Source organism: Zootermopsis nevadensis, unplaced genomic scaffold (assembly GCF_977971745.1).
Source record: "Zootermopsis nevadensis isolate Lab colony 2312 unplaced genomic scaffold, Znev_1.0 Znev_ptg000022l, whole genome shotgun sequence".
Taxonomy (NCBI): Eukaryota; Metazoa; Arthropoda; class Insecta; order Blattodea; family Termopsidae; genus Zootermopsis; species Zootermopsis nevadensis.
The window spans coordinates 17,117,906-17,133,142 of NW_028259154.1; the positions used below are offsets into that span (position 1 = coordinate 17,117,906).

Genomic DNA, 15,237 nt, shown 5'->3' on the forward strand with positions numbered 1-15,237 from the left:
CTTTACTTTCTCCTTGCATACATGTTATATTATAAGCTTAACCCTTGCCATATAGAAAAGAAGTCTACACTCCCATTCTACAGGTCTGCTGGCCAGACAAGAAATCCACATTTAATGGTTTCCTAGTACACAACTGCATTGCATGGTCAACCTAAATGCTGACAAGATCTGATAAAGGTTAAACAAGATGGAGTGGAATGGCAGGTCCAAATAATGCAAAAGAAATGAAAACGAGGAGTTCCCTTACTTCAAGGAGACAGGAAATACCACCTCAATTTCAGACTAATAAAATATACAATACAAGAACACGGTTCTAGATAATTGTTTTAAATTTAATGTATTACAGAAAGTGCAGAATACATTATGAAATAAAACATTCAACTTTCTGTAGACAAGTTAAATTTGCACAAGACATAAAAAAAGATGTTACAAAACCTCTGAGAATACTTTACTTTACCAATATACCCCTTTGGTTAAGTTATTTCAAAACATAATGGGCATTTTATGATTTAACTCTGACATAATTTTCAGATCGATTCTCTCAGTAACACCAGAGATAGTGTCTTTCACATGATGTTGAAACTTCACAGTAATTTATAAAATTTCTATCCAAACACTATATGAAAATTCTGTGACCAGACTTATCTCAAGCTGTGCTCCAAATAAGAATACTACAAAATACTACTGTAATGGAAACAGAACACTTTCTGCATAAATGATAACTTTACAATGTATAATTGACCCCCTTGCACAAACAGATATCTATTTCCTATCACAGCAAATTATAAAGAACTGTCAGAATACAGAATGTAACTGTATATGTATGGTGCCATAATGGGGAATTAAAATTGCCTACTTCCTCACAAACATACACAGAAATCTACACAAACTTTACCAACTGCATTCTATGTTTCCAAACAAATTTATGAACTTTCTTCAACACTTTGTAAAAATACATTTCCCCAGTAAGACAATTTGTCACTTCATTATAAGTCAAACTGCCAAAATTTTCAATATTTAAGGATAGAAATTGTACAAACATATATGACTACTTTTCTTCTTGTACTTATTAAACAGATACTACATCTAACTAAGCAACTAATAATAATTTCAGAAACATTGATGATACAGTATAGTACTAAGTTTATCAGCTAGTTAGAAAGTAAAGCGACAGAACTCGATCCATCGGTCAGATGATCTGTCGCAGCAATTTTTATTACTGTTCAAGATACTGTGTACTGTACAATAATGACAGAAAATTAAATCTTAAATTAAAATACAGGTCACAAAGAATGTAATTTAGAATGCTCCTTTATCTAATACTACAGCACTCTTCACGATCAAATGTAAACTTGCACAGATATCGCTTCAAGTCTGCAGTATCATATTTGGTTACATTATAATACAGATATACTAAAAACACCAACAATAATCCTGGACAAATGAATTGCCATAACAGATGTGAAAATAAAGGAGCATTACTAATTTCATTATCCTGATGCATGTTTGTGTGCCTAGTTCTTTCTAAATAGATATGTAAAATGACATATTAGTTCAGTATCCAGACAAAAATGAATGTACCTATTAAAAAATGCACCAATGCATAAACTGCATTATCTCTAATGTAATTACTTGTCTCAATACTGTACCATTATGGTTCATATAGTGATGAGCAGAACTGAAAAGAATAACATATGGCCCCAGTCGCTTATCAAGAGATTTGTAGAAGGAAAAGAGTTAGAATGGCATTTCATCTCCATATTAAGAAACTGACAGACATTCGAAAATCATTCAAGGTTCCTTTTGCTTTTCATTCACAATGTAATCTATTACCAACCACGTTATGTACATATCAACAGCTTATCTCACGAGAAATTGAAATTATTTGAGATTTTTTGAGAAATTGAAATCTGAAATAATGATTTATCACAAAGTTAAAGGTATTCTCATACAGTAAAACCTATCAAAGATCCCCCCATGGCAACGCCACTATAAAATGTTTTTCTTCTGTAACACTGTACAGAATTCTAATGCTCACAAACACATGAAAAAATACAACACCTAAAGGTCCCTTAAAATGATTTTGCTGTAATAATGTTACTTTATTAACCTTTGATGTGGCATATGGAAAAACAACCTGCGTGGCAGTTAAAGACTAATGAATCAAAATTCAGAATTCTGCTATCTATATGAAGTCTGGAAAGATGGAAATAAAAAAAGGTGGAAGGAGAGGGCAAAACAAAAAATATCCTTCTGTGAAAAGAAAGGTTCACTCATGCACATATAAAGCAACTTCAGAAGTGGGTGTTAAGATCACTCACATGCTACTGAACTAATTATTTTACACATTTCATTTTTTCATGAGGTAAGCAAATTCAGCTCACAATACAGGACTCATAACAATTAGTCACACTTTTTCTCTGGGACACAAAATGAAACTATTTGCTGGGAATTTTTACTGATTCTGCCTCACTTTGCCTGAAGTAGTGTTTGCATGAAATTCAGATTCTAGAGACAATAAGAGTGTGCATGTGTGTTTCTTTGTTTGTATGTATACATATGTGCACACATACATACACAGACTACTGTAAATAATGCACTGGAAAAATGAAAAGGACCTGAGGCAGAACAAGAGGGAACATGGAGTAAGGTCCTAATCCATTAATATAACACGATCATATGTTCAAACCTTCTTCGCTGGCCACCAACAATATCATATATTTTTTTGTTAGAAAAATTTGCCACTGACTTTCCTCTTCTTTCTTTACATTCTCTTCCACACCTCATCATTCACTGTCATCTCTGTGGGGGGAGTGGGAATCAAATAATTACTATGTATGGTATTAAGCAATAATAACTAAAATCCTTTCCATATTATGGCCTACCCATCACAGGGCAGTCATCTTGAAATTAATACAATTCATGTATGTTTACACAAGCTGAAATCAGTAATAGCAGTTGTTTCCACAGAAAACACACATACATGTACTTAATGCAGTGCAAAACATTCCTTTCCAGAAATGTTAGGTCATACAGAGTATTAAAAAAAATAAAAAGTAACTACTTTCTTACTTGTATGTATGGAACACACAGTGGCATGTCAAGATTGACATGTATAGCAAACATTATCCCAGAATAACAAAACAATGTAGTAATGTAAATATTCCAACAAATTTCAGTTCAGTTCAGTTACCTTTTCTTGGACAACTCTATACATCAAGAGCATCTCGAACTTTGTTGTACCACATGAAAAACAAACACTTAGGCCTATCCAGAAAGCAAATTCTCAGCCTGACAGAAAAAGTGTAAACAATACAATAAATTATACAGTAAAATCTTCATACAAAAATTAACTTGAAGGCCCAGGTTCAATTACTGAATGAGACAAATAATTTTACTTAAGTAATAATGATGAGCAACATGTAATCAACCAATGAATGACATCAATTTTGTTGACATTATGTGTGTTCAGTTTTACATGCAGTGTACAATATTCAACAAACAGTTAAACAGAACAATTAATTTACTAGTACCAGGGCAAGGGTCTTCAACTTCCGCATTTTACAATATCAACCAAATTTGAAATCATAAATATAATGCCACTGACATATACTCCAAGGGAATTCCTTATGAAAACCACTACAGCAGGGCCCCGCTTTTCGGCGATCCGCTAATACGGCGCTCAACAGCCGAGTCAGAGAAGTGCATCCAGCGCCATTTTCTCGTCGCTGATTCAGTCTGTTTACAGCTTTTGAGCGCTCCGCGTCTCTCTGTATTTCTGGCAATTTTTCAAAGTTATTACCAACTGTATATTTATGTAATATTTTTGTGTTACTACAGTGTAATTACAATGGCGTCTAAGGGTAGTAGCGATAAAAAGAGGAGTCGTAAGCCTCTTACTTTAAATGCCAAGTTAGATATGATTAAACTTCGTGAACAAGGCATGTCTATGGCCGAGATAGGACGTAAGGAGAAAGTGTTAAATGAAATTAAAAGTGCCACACCAATGAACTCTAAAGTCATAAGAAAAAGAGATAGCCTTATTGCCGACATGGAAAAACGTTTAGTTGTGTGGATTGAAGATCAAACCAGCCACAATGTGTGTACTACTGATATTCATTTTACTTTCATATCGTTTTCTTAGGCCTAGCGCTATTGTGCACTCACTATATGATACTGTAAACATCTTATTAGGCTCTGATATACATTTGCAAGTGAAAAAAGGCAAAGATCCGCTTTTCGGTGATTTTCGCTTTGCGGCAGGGGTCTGGTCCCTAACCTGTCGTATAAGCGGTGCCCTACTGTACTGTCTTTTACTGAGAAACTGAAAACAAGTAACTTAACATAAATGTATTCCTGTTTCACAAACATTACCACAGCAAATTATAAAAAATATAGATTAAAGACCACATCTAATGTAAACCTTACTGAAGCATGTTGCTTATCACTATTATTGTGAATTAGTATAATTAAGAATTGCATAAATAATTAAATTATCCAGCAATCAGCCACTTATTTTCTAGAAGTTTAAAATATCCCTTGAAATTACGCACTCAAATCTGCAATCTCTAAAATTTGCAGACCATAAAACTAACCTGCTACAATTCAATTTATATTAATAAAATGCTATCCCAATTTCTTGGACACCAATCAATAGGCAGGGATTTTCAATAAATCCATTACGCTTTCCTTAACAACAAACTTAAATACAACAAAGTAGTCATCATTATGCACAAAATCTTTCTTACTAAAGAATTTCATGTAAAATTCCTCCATTTAAACAGAGCTTATTCACAAAAAAGTAGTCCAGCCTATCTTTATGAGAGGAAGTTCAAGGTCACATCTAATCCTTGCCACAGAATATGCAAAGAGAAAAGTAACAAAACTGACCTAGCAGAAAGACAGCTACTGGTGACTTGAAGAGGGGAAGAATCTACTTAAAATACTATGATCCATCTATATACACCTCTTTCCAGTTATTAATGTAATGAACTGTGGGGGCAGGAAAAAGAGTTAACAAACAATAGTAACACTAGAGTAACAAGGTGCAACTTTTGAAGAATTCCTCCTAAGATTGTAAATGCTGAAGTGCTGGACCACAAACCCAACCCTAAAATTTTTCATAAAAAAATCAAACAAATATGATGCGACGAGAAATATGTTATGTCCTAACCTGCACACTTGTGCAATCAGGAACCCTATATCGTGAGAACATTAATGGATTATGCATATTATATCTGCTCAATAAAATAATCATATCTAATCCTGTGATAAACCAAATGATTTTAAATACAGCAGACTCTCCCTAATAGATTTTACTGAATTCCAGCATAATGAAGTAACTGTTCATAAACATAACATACAGAAAGGAAAAGTCCTGGATCTCAAATCCATCCATACATAACAGTGTAATAACAGTCTTATTTAGTATCAATAATTCTGACTGAAAGTTGAAATAAACAGAAGCCAAATAAGATCTGCCGTACTCATATTCCACATACACATCTGCTGATTTAACACGATACACCAAACTAACAGTAATTTTCAACGCATTGCAAATTGCAACTCCTCGTGTGGACTGACCCATTTAACATTTCTGCCATTTGAGTTACATCCAAGTTTGTGTGAAGAATGTATAAATGATCTAAATTGTAAATATCCATCATCTGCTCCCTACAATAATGAGCTGACCAGTAAAATATGCATGACTCTCACTTCAAAACACATGCATCTATGCCAATCAGCAACAAGTGATACCCACACACATGTGCCACCCCTAAAATTTAAAAACATTGAAGATTTTGTGAACTTTCCTAGCTATTTCATTCATTACTTATGACAAGAAAAACAAAATTCATGATACTCATTTATTAATAGAAATTACACCTCCAAGAAAAGTCTGTACCAAACTGTGCCCTATTCAAAAGCGGAGTTTGCTACACTGACAAGTCAGTAAACATGCCACTGCCTCATTACAAACATGCATCAGTAAATGATCAGTATATATAGACATACAGTTAAAGTGTGTGCTCATATGGAAAAGTCAGAAATATATTACACCATTATTTTAATGCAACAAAAATCTAGAAGTAACGGGAAACAACACAAAGATCTTCTAGGTTTAACAGTTGGCAGTTATGTTAATGGCATGAGTATCCATCCAGTCTTGGCTTCAATTTCCATTCACATTAACAAATCACATAAGAATCACTCCAATTTACAAATAAATGAAGTAGAATGAAAGCTACTGCCACAAACAAACACCAGTGATGGATCGAGCTCACAACAAACTCTTCAAATAATTTCCATTTTCTATGCATTCCAAAGTGTTTCATAAAATAAAAGTACACAGACAGTACAGTGCAATCATAATATAAGATACATAGGTACATACATACTCACTCTTTAATCGCATCCCTTAGGAACTCGACAATAGTCTCTTTCCGATTTTGCATTTTAAAAACAATGGGTGCTGGATAGTACATTTCTTTGTTGTTTGCAGACCAACCAGAGTACTGAAATAAACAGAAATAAACCTCTGCTAGAGAAACATCTCTTTAAAATTGATGTGAGACAATATTAATACTGGTCTAATATGTTATATAAATACAGTAGGGCCCCGCTTTTCGGCGCTCCGCTTTACGGTGATCCGCTAATACGGCGCTCAACAGCTGAGTCAGAGATGTGCGTTAACGGCGCCATTTTCTCGTCGCTGATTCAGTCTGTTTACAGCTTTTGTGCGCTCCGCATCTCTCTGTATTTCTGGCAATTTTTCAAAGTTATTACCAACTGTATATTTATGTAATATTTTTGTGTTACTACAGAGTAATTACAATGGCGTCTAAGGGTAGTAGCGATAAAAAGAGGAGTCATAAGCCTCTTACTTTAAATGCCAAGTTAGAGATGATTAAACTTCGTGAACAAGGCATGTCTATGGACGAGATAGGACGTACGAGGTGCGATCGAAAAGTTTCCAGACTGTGTCAATAGAGGGCGAACCGGATGTAGTACGAGCTTCTGTCGCTAGGGGGTGCGGCCTACATTCATAGTGAATCAGTGTGCCAGCCAGCATCATCGAATTAGCATTTGTTTCTTAGTTACGGGCGTTTTGGTAGTGCATTACACCAACCCTCCTGCGATTTCGGAATGGCGGATTTTCATGAACAAATCAAATTTTGCCAAAGACTCGCCAAAACGGCTACGGAAACCTATGAAATGCTAAAGCAAGCATTTGGGGAGTCCGCAATGGGTCGTGCACAAACTTTTGTGTGGCATTCACATTTTAAAAATGGCCGAACCTCTGTCGATGATGACGAGCATTCTGGACGACCATCTTCGAGCACAACGCCCGAAAATGTTACGAAGATTCGGCAGGCCATTCACGAAGATCGACGTCGTACCATCAACGACTTGTGTGACATTGTTGGGATAGGCTATGGGACCTGTCAGCTGATTCTAAAGGAAGAACTCCACATGCGACGCATCATGACAACGCGCCAGCGCACACCGCCCTCAAAGTTCGGCAGTTTTTGGCCTCAAACACCATGGCCGTCATCCCACACCCTCCTTATTCGCCGTGTGACTTCTTCCTCTTCCCAAAGATGAAAATTCAGCTAAAGGGAAGGAGATTTGAGACGATAGAAGAGATTCAGGCAGAATCGCAGATGGTGCTTGACAGGCTGACAAAGAAAGATTTCCAGGGATGCTTCCAGGCTTGGCAGCGGTGCTGGGATCGTTGTGTTCACTCCCAGGGGAACTACTTCGAGGGTGATGGATGAATTTAATACCTGAGATAAGTGTACAGGTTTTTATAGGGGCAGTCTTGAAACTTTCCGATCGCACCTCGTAAGCTAGGCCTAGCTCGCCAAACTCTTAGTGCCATCGTGAACGCTAAGGAGAAAGTGTTAAATGAAATTAAAAGTGCCACACCAATGAACTCTAAAGTCATAAGAAAAAGAGATAGCCTTATTGCCGACATGGAAAAACTTTTAGTTGTGTGGATTGAAGATCAAACCAGCCACAATGTGTGTACTACTGATATTCATTTTACTTTCATATCGTTTTCTTAGGCCTAGCGCTATTGTGCACTCACTATATGATACTGTAAACATCTTATTAGGCTTTGATATACATTTGCAAGTGAAAAAAGGCAAAGATCCGATTTTCGCTTTGGGGCAGGGGTCTGGTCCCTAACCTGCCGTATAAGCGGTGCTCTACTGTATCCAGAGGAAGTCACGCCTTACTCTAAAAATACGTAAACACAAAATAATTTATTTGATATATTTAGTTTACTTGACAATGCTTTCAGTGTCTAGACTATATGATGTCAAATGAGATGACAGTGAAAGGAAGTGGAAGGAATCACAGTCATGGCCTAATTTTAGGCACTATCCCAGCACTTACTGGAGGGAGTGAGGAAAACCACAAAAAGCCTTAGTCAGGATAGCCAGTTTCTGGACCGAGATCTGAACCCAGGATCTCCCATATATGAAGCAGAAGAAGTAACCACTCAACTATGACATTCAGTAAAAAACAGAATCTTATGCTCCAAAAAGTAAAGTTTAAAGATTTCCTACATTAAACAGTAATTTAATTCATACTACTGTTTTAAAGGAACACAATACCTGAATCTTTGGGGTGGAAAACCTAAATGAGGCTATCCTCATTACAGATGGAAACTACTAACTCCTTGAATCAAATCACAGAACTAACCATGTGCCTTACTCAAAGCATTTGTTTTCCTAATAAAGTCAAAATGTAAAATTGTTCTCACAAGCTCACAAAAAGAACTTTGGAGGATTAAAACCCAATTAACCACCATCCACATTAAAATATTAGTTCAAATTTACTATAAAAGCTGTAATTATCACTCTGATCAGATCAGAAAACAAGATTCTACAGATTTTCATAATTCACACCTGGGAAGAGGAAGAACCCACTACATTCAGAAACAAAAACACCTTTCCTCTGAAGTGTACAATACATTTATTTTTAACGAGCGAAAAATTCAAGCCTACCCTCTGACATAGCACAGAAACTAATGACTAGAAAAACTTCAACTGCAGCACCAGACACTCACTGTGGATGTATTTTTGTAAAGCGTTTTGCCATCCTGTTCAAATGGGACATACTTCTGCAGCAAAGCTTTTCCATCAATTTTCCATATGGGAGGGTCACCTCCATTCTGGAAATCTGTCTTCAAGACAACAAATGCACCAGACTGAAAAAAAACATGAATATTTTCAGCTACAAAATGAAATATTATAAGTATCTTATTTTGATAAAACTAGTCATATCAGGTCCATGAAAATACATTACATGAAATCTGAAATTCAATAGAAATGGATTTTGGTCAAAACTGACCATTTTGAATATATTATACATTGTACAACAGTAGACTTATTTGTGAAACCCATACTGTTCTGATTTTCAAAGTGAAAAGGAATAGTAGCATTACAGAAATAATTCTAAAACAATTTTATAGCAAATTTGTACTGAAAAAATATGAAGAAAAATACTGCACAAAAAAGAAAATAAAGAATACATGCCAGGCCCAAAAATTGAGTACATGTCAAGTGCTAACCAGTGATCTTCCATCTGCTAGCTGCACATCTTATCTGTAGACCACATGTGACACGTGCACTGAACACAAAGCACTCATAAACAATGAGATAAACAATTTTCTTTGGTCATTCTTAATTTGGGGTCATACTGCTTGCACATTTTAAATAAATCAAGTTCTTCTTTATCCTCACAAACTATAACAAAACTGAAGGTCTTCTTGTGTAATCAGGCAGCTGATCACCCAACAGAAATTAATTACATCCAGTCACTAAAATGAATTGCATCACCACCATAAAAGCTTATGTAGAACTGGATGTGTCACATCACGTACTCCTTTTATCAGAAATAGATTTCTTCTTGTTGCTGTGCAGAAAGACACCATAACCAAGATTTCACTTGACAAATCAATTTCTCCTTATTGCTACAAAAAAGGTACCATACTGGAGGTTTTGCCCACAAATGACACAAAATTTCCCCGTTTAGTGTTCTAATTTGAATAATGCAGATAGTCTTCAACATAAATAATAATAAACATATGATTTCCCAAAAATCTGACAGGTCTTACAATTCTAACTTTAAATACATAAATAACAATCAAGTCAATACTCACAGTAAATTCCTTCTCAGTCGGTGTGGGAAGCGTTGGGGCCCCTGTAGTTGATGTCGCCTCACAACTGACAATGTTATCAGCAGGTTTCCCTTTTGGTTTGCCAGCTGGGGTTGATGTGGAAGTAACCTGCTGTGCCTTCTTCGGTCTCCCTCTTCCACCTTTGGCTGCAGATTTAGACTTTTTGCCACGGGACTTTCCACCATCAGATTCATCAGAACCCTCTTCTTCTTCTTCTTCTTCTTCTTCTTCCTCTTCACTGGTACTAGGTTCAGCCAGGCGAGGCTTCTTTGTAGTGGTTGAGTTTCTTAAGCGACGTGATTGTCGTCTTCCTGTACCCTACAGAAATGAAAATCATAAAAACCCACTTCACATACAATTCATAACAAACTGTAAATGAAGCATGGCAAAAATGTTTCAATAATGGAAGTATGAAAGCAGAGATCGGTATGAAAGTTTTGAAACAGCAACCAAAAAGATAAAATTAGTACAAAAATTATCTTGGAATTGCTAAAGAGAGGAACACAAATGAAATACATTGTGATTCTTAATTATATGCAACAAATATTCAGCTCATAGAATTCAGCTGAAAGTCCCTACAAATACATAATTACAACTGCTTTGTAAGATGTGGCAACTTTGTACAGCAGACACAGCCTGACACAGTTTACAGTTAATGTTTGCATGGAAATAAATGGCAATTCCTAAACAAAACTTTATGAGTTACTGCCTACACCCTCAGCAGCATCCTAATAAAATACTTTAATGGAAAAATTACCTCAACTACTGGAGAATATACAATTATGAATGTGATTTATACATGATGCCCATTTTACCCACAATGGAAAGCACTCACTATCCAGATCAATGGACAAAACAAAACTTACCAGTTTTGTGGCCTCTGCAATCATCTGATATCAACCTGCTGACTTCTATCTGTGAGGCCATCTGAAGGGCAGTTTACTTTCAAAATTAGTCAACACACAGAATGAGTTTTGGCATTCAATTAAAGCAGCTGTGACAATGACAGTGCCTGGAATTTCTCGGCATACTAGGAATTCTTGTCATCACAGGTATCAGTTATGCATTAAAATTAATTAAGTATTCGCGGCAAATTATGAAAATTCTTGGTGTCAGAGAACACAGTTATGAATTCAAACAGAGGACATTTTCATAAACATTATGTTGTATATTGTCAAGCTTTCATGGCAGGTGTCATTAATAAAATCTTCTCAGGCCAGAAGCCGTGTCACTTGGTTAAACTCTGCCGACATTTTGAGGGCCATCTCTGTCCTCACTTTCAAAACTAGTCATAGCTGTGTGCTTGTAATGACCCACATATATACCTGCCCAAGGCTTGTGCACATATATAAGCACAATCCAATGGGTGGCTAGTGAGCGGAGTCAACTGCTTGCTCTGCTAGTTGATTGGTGATTCTCTGTGTTGTTTGATAGCAAATTGCCACCCCTTATATGCTGCTGTCCAGGTGCAACTCTGCCTGTTACGAGCATTACACAACAGAATCCATCTTTTAAAGGCTTGGCCCAAACATCTTTCCTTTTTGGTGGTATCCTATAATCATTTTTGGTATCCTGTCTGAAATCATTCTGTGTACATGTTCTTTCTATTTTTCCAGGACTGTGTTATAAAATCTATTATTGGTGTAATGTTTAGTTCCTTTTCCATTATGTCCATTTCTTAATTTCTTTTGTGATCAAAAACTGTGTAACCTAAAGTTCTTCTTATGAAACACATTTCTTCTGATATTAATCTTTTTTTGTCATTACTTTCGACAGTCCATGATTCATTACCATAAGTGAGAGTTGGTTTAGCAAGAATATTATAAATTTTAATTCTGGTATATTTTGATACTAGGTGTAGTCTGAAAATTTTGTTTACGAGGTGCGATCGGAAAGTTTCCAGACTGCGCCTATAAAAACCCGTACACTTATCTCTGGTATTAAATTCATCCATCACCCTCGAAGTAGTTCCCCTGGGAGTCAACACAACGATCCCAGCACCGCTGCCAAGCCTGGTAGCATCCCTGGAAATCTTTCTTTGTCAGCCTGTCAAGCACCATCTGCGATTCTGCCTGAATCTCTTCTATCGTCTCAAATCTCCTTCCCTTTAGCTGAATTTTCATCTTTGGGAAGAGGAAGAAGTCACACGGAGCTAAATCCGGCGATCCGGCAAGATCTTTGAGCTCCTGACAAACGAGAAGTCGATTCTGCTTCTGGTCCTCAGACAGGAGCCTTGGCACAAACTTGGCTGCGATGTGTCACATGTGGAGTTCTTCCTTTAGAATCAGCTGACAGGTCCCATAGCCTTTCCCAACAATGTCGCACAAGTCGTTGATGGTACGGCGTCGATCTTCGTGAATGGTCTGTCAAATCTTCGTAACATTTTCGGGCGTTGTGCTCGAAGATGGTCGTCCAGAACGCTCATCATCATCGACAGAGGTTCGGCCATTTTTAAAACGTGAATGCCACACAAAAGTTTGTGCACGACCCATTGCGGACTCCCCAAATGCTTGCTTTAGCATTTCATAGGTTTCCGTAGCCATTTGGCGAGTCTTTGGCAAAATTTGATTTGTTCATGAAAATCCGCCATTCCAAAATCGCAGGAGGGTCGGTGTAATGCACTACCAAAACACCCGTAACTAAGAAACAAATGCTAATTCAATGATGCCGGCTGGCACACTGATTCACTATGAATGTAGGCCGCACCCCCTAGCAGCAGAAGCTCGTACTACATCCGGTTCGCCCTCTATTGACACAGTCTTGAAACTTTCCGATCGCACCTCGTATGATACCTGACACTTAATTTCAAAAATCAATGAGATTAAAACAAAAAAAAACAGTATGTGTTTATAGTTCTTTCATTTAAATTCACCTGCATCATATTTAATCTGTTTGTGTAATAATTAACCACTGAATATAAAACTGCACTGTAAATTACTATGCTTCTTACTGACTCTTAGCAAGGTGATAAGTAACCTGGAAACACTGAAAAATCATGAAATTTGGTATTCAACTGAGATACTGCCTTGCTTATACACTGACTCTGCTGTAAATCTGTTGGGCCAGGAAGTATATCATCAAAGAAACAAGAGCAACTGTTGGTGCATCCACTGTGTTTTATTTTACATAACTGCATAAGAATAAGAACACTAAACATTTTTTTAAATAGTTAAGATAGCAACATTTGTTAGTATTTTAACAGTGTCTCCAGATTGGTTGTGGGTGTCCTCGTCGAAGAGAAAATGTTGCTGTCATACCCAGTCATGTTTTAGTTTGCAAATGTCCATATTTAGATGCACAAACTTGATGTGCAAGCCCAATGTAGAAAAGTACATCAGTAGGAAAGCAGTGATTGAAAGTAGGTTATTTTGTAATCCTTACATAAGAGAGGCACTGTATTAAAAAATAAATTAATTTCCATATGATGGACATGTGAATTAAACAATTTTCCTCAAATAAACATGTCACAGCTAAATAAAAAAATCTTATCAAGGGATAAACCTCTTTAATTTTGTATGACAGTGTACTTGAACCTAGTGACAGCCAAAAGATAGAATGACTATTTTGCAGGATCTTTTTGTTGAGTACTTAATGCCTTAACATCCAATGGCATATTTCCACTAATAGGTAAGAAAACATCATGAGCCTACTAAATACTGAAACAGAAACTACAGAATACGAACAAAACTTTTACAGAAAATTACTACCTGCAATTCGCAAAAAGGATAATGAAAATTATATCAATAAAACAGTCTGACATACTGTTAACAAAGTTGAAGCATTTCAGAATACTTTTAAGAATGCTGAAAAATATTTCACTTTAGATGAATAGTTCAGCATATTCATCAGTCTTCTAATACTATTCATGCACTCATGTTCCAAGAACAAATACTTCTCTTATATATGCAAAAACAAATGCAAGCAATTATTTGACAAGTGTGAAGACTGATTACACAGTCTACCAAACATACTCTAGTACTACCTACAAGCTAATATGTATTCTAGCATTTTCTCATATCTCTCCAACACTCTTGCATCTACCTCTAACACCACCCTTTGTCTGTCTCATTTATGCTGCTGCTACCACGTCGAGTTCAGTAAAGTTGTTTATTTTTTATGTTTTGCAATTACCCTTAAAGACAGACTTGTAATATCAAAATGTAAAGTGTATCAACTTCAATTGCTAGGCATGTCAATACACATTAAAGTATAACTTTACAGCCTTCAGTTACTTTGTATGCACAAACATTATCCAAGTTGAGTCTTCTTTAAATGACCTGGAGTGTCCACTTAAATGGCAATGTAACAACAGGAAATAGGTAGCAAAAAAACACAACTTCTGTCATTGGTTTACCATTATGGGTGTTGCAGGACCACAAGTACAGCTTGATGTGAAGACTCCATTGGTTTTTATAAAAATAAGTTCTGTTATTAGTAAAATTGAATACGTGCAACATTTACTAATTTAGAAAGCTATTTAAACATACTTCACCGCATCCAGGGGTCCAGTCATCGTCAGAACCCTGCAGTTCCTCTGGCTCGTCTACCGAAAATTCATTTTCAGAGTCATCTCCGGCGTACTTCTTCTTCATTGTTATATTTTCCAACCTATTATATAGAATAGTGCATTATATGGAAATAAAGTCAATATTATGTGCAACAACACATTTCTACTACAGTTATGAATAATTATCCCAACAAACACGTTGCATAAACCGGCTATGGCAGCTACCAGGTTAGGTACGCCATACCCAGCCTCCAGATGCACCCAACACACCGCGATTAAAACTACATTACATTGTCTCATTGTACAAAGATTACCTTCTTATATTAAAACATTACACATCAATTATATAAATGTAAAAAATTGCCAAATTCTTTGTTCAAAACCCACAAGAAAAGATTGCTTACCTCTCCAATGGCGCCCAAACAACGAGTACGTTCAGCAATTACGACGTGAAGCATAAGCGGAAATCAGTACACGCACAAGCAATTCAGCCGTCTATGTGGGTGCATTCTAGCATTCTCAGCATAGAGAACATAAA

At 36.3% G+C, this 15,237-nt stretch overlaps 1 protein-coding gene across 3 annotated transcripts; it reads right to left on the reverse strand.

The window, feature by feature from the left end:
* Nucleotides 1-311: 311 nt before the first annotated feature.
* On the reverse strand, nucleotides 312-15,237 carry LOC110829139 (uncharacterized). Of its 3 annotated transcripts, none has more exons than XM_022062549.2 (6): nucleotides 15,104-15,237; nucleotides 14,680-14,800; nucleotides 10,175-10,510; nucleotides 9,080-9,220; nucleotides 6,403-6,515; nucleotides 312-2,802 (listed from the first exon to the last, which is right to left on the reverse strand). In XM_022062549.2, exons 2-6 carry the CDS (start codon nucleotides 14,782-14,784, stop codon nucleotides 2,787-2,789), a joined length of 711 nt encoding a protein of 236 aa, XP_021918241.2. In that variant the 5' UTR covers nucleotides 14,785-14,800; nucleotides 15,104-15,237; the 3' UTR covers nucleotides 312-2,786. The 3 variants fall into 3 exon arrangements, with proteins under 3 accessions (XP_021918241.2, XP_021918243.2, XP_021918242.2); XM_022062551.2 differs by having other exon boundaries at nucleotides 6,399-6,515; XM_022062550.2 differs by having other exon boundaries at nucleotides 6,395-6,515.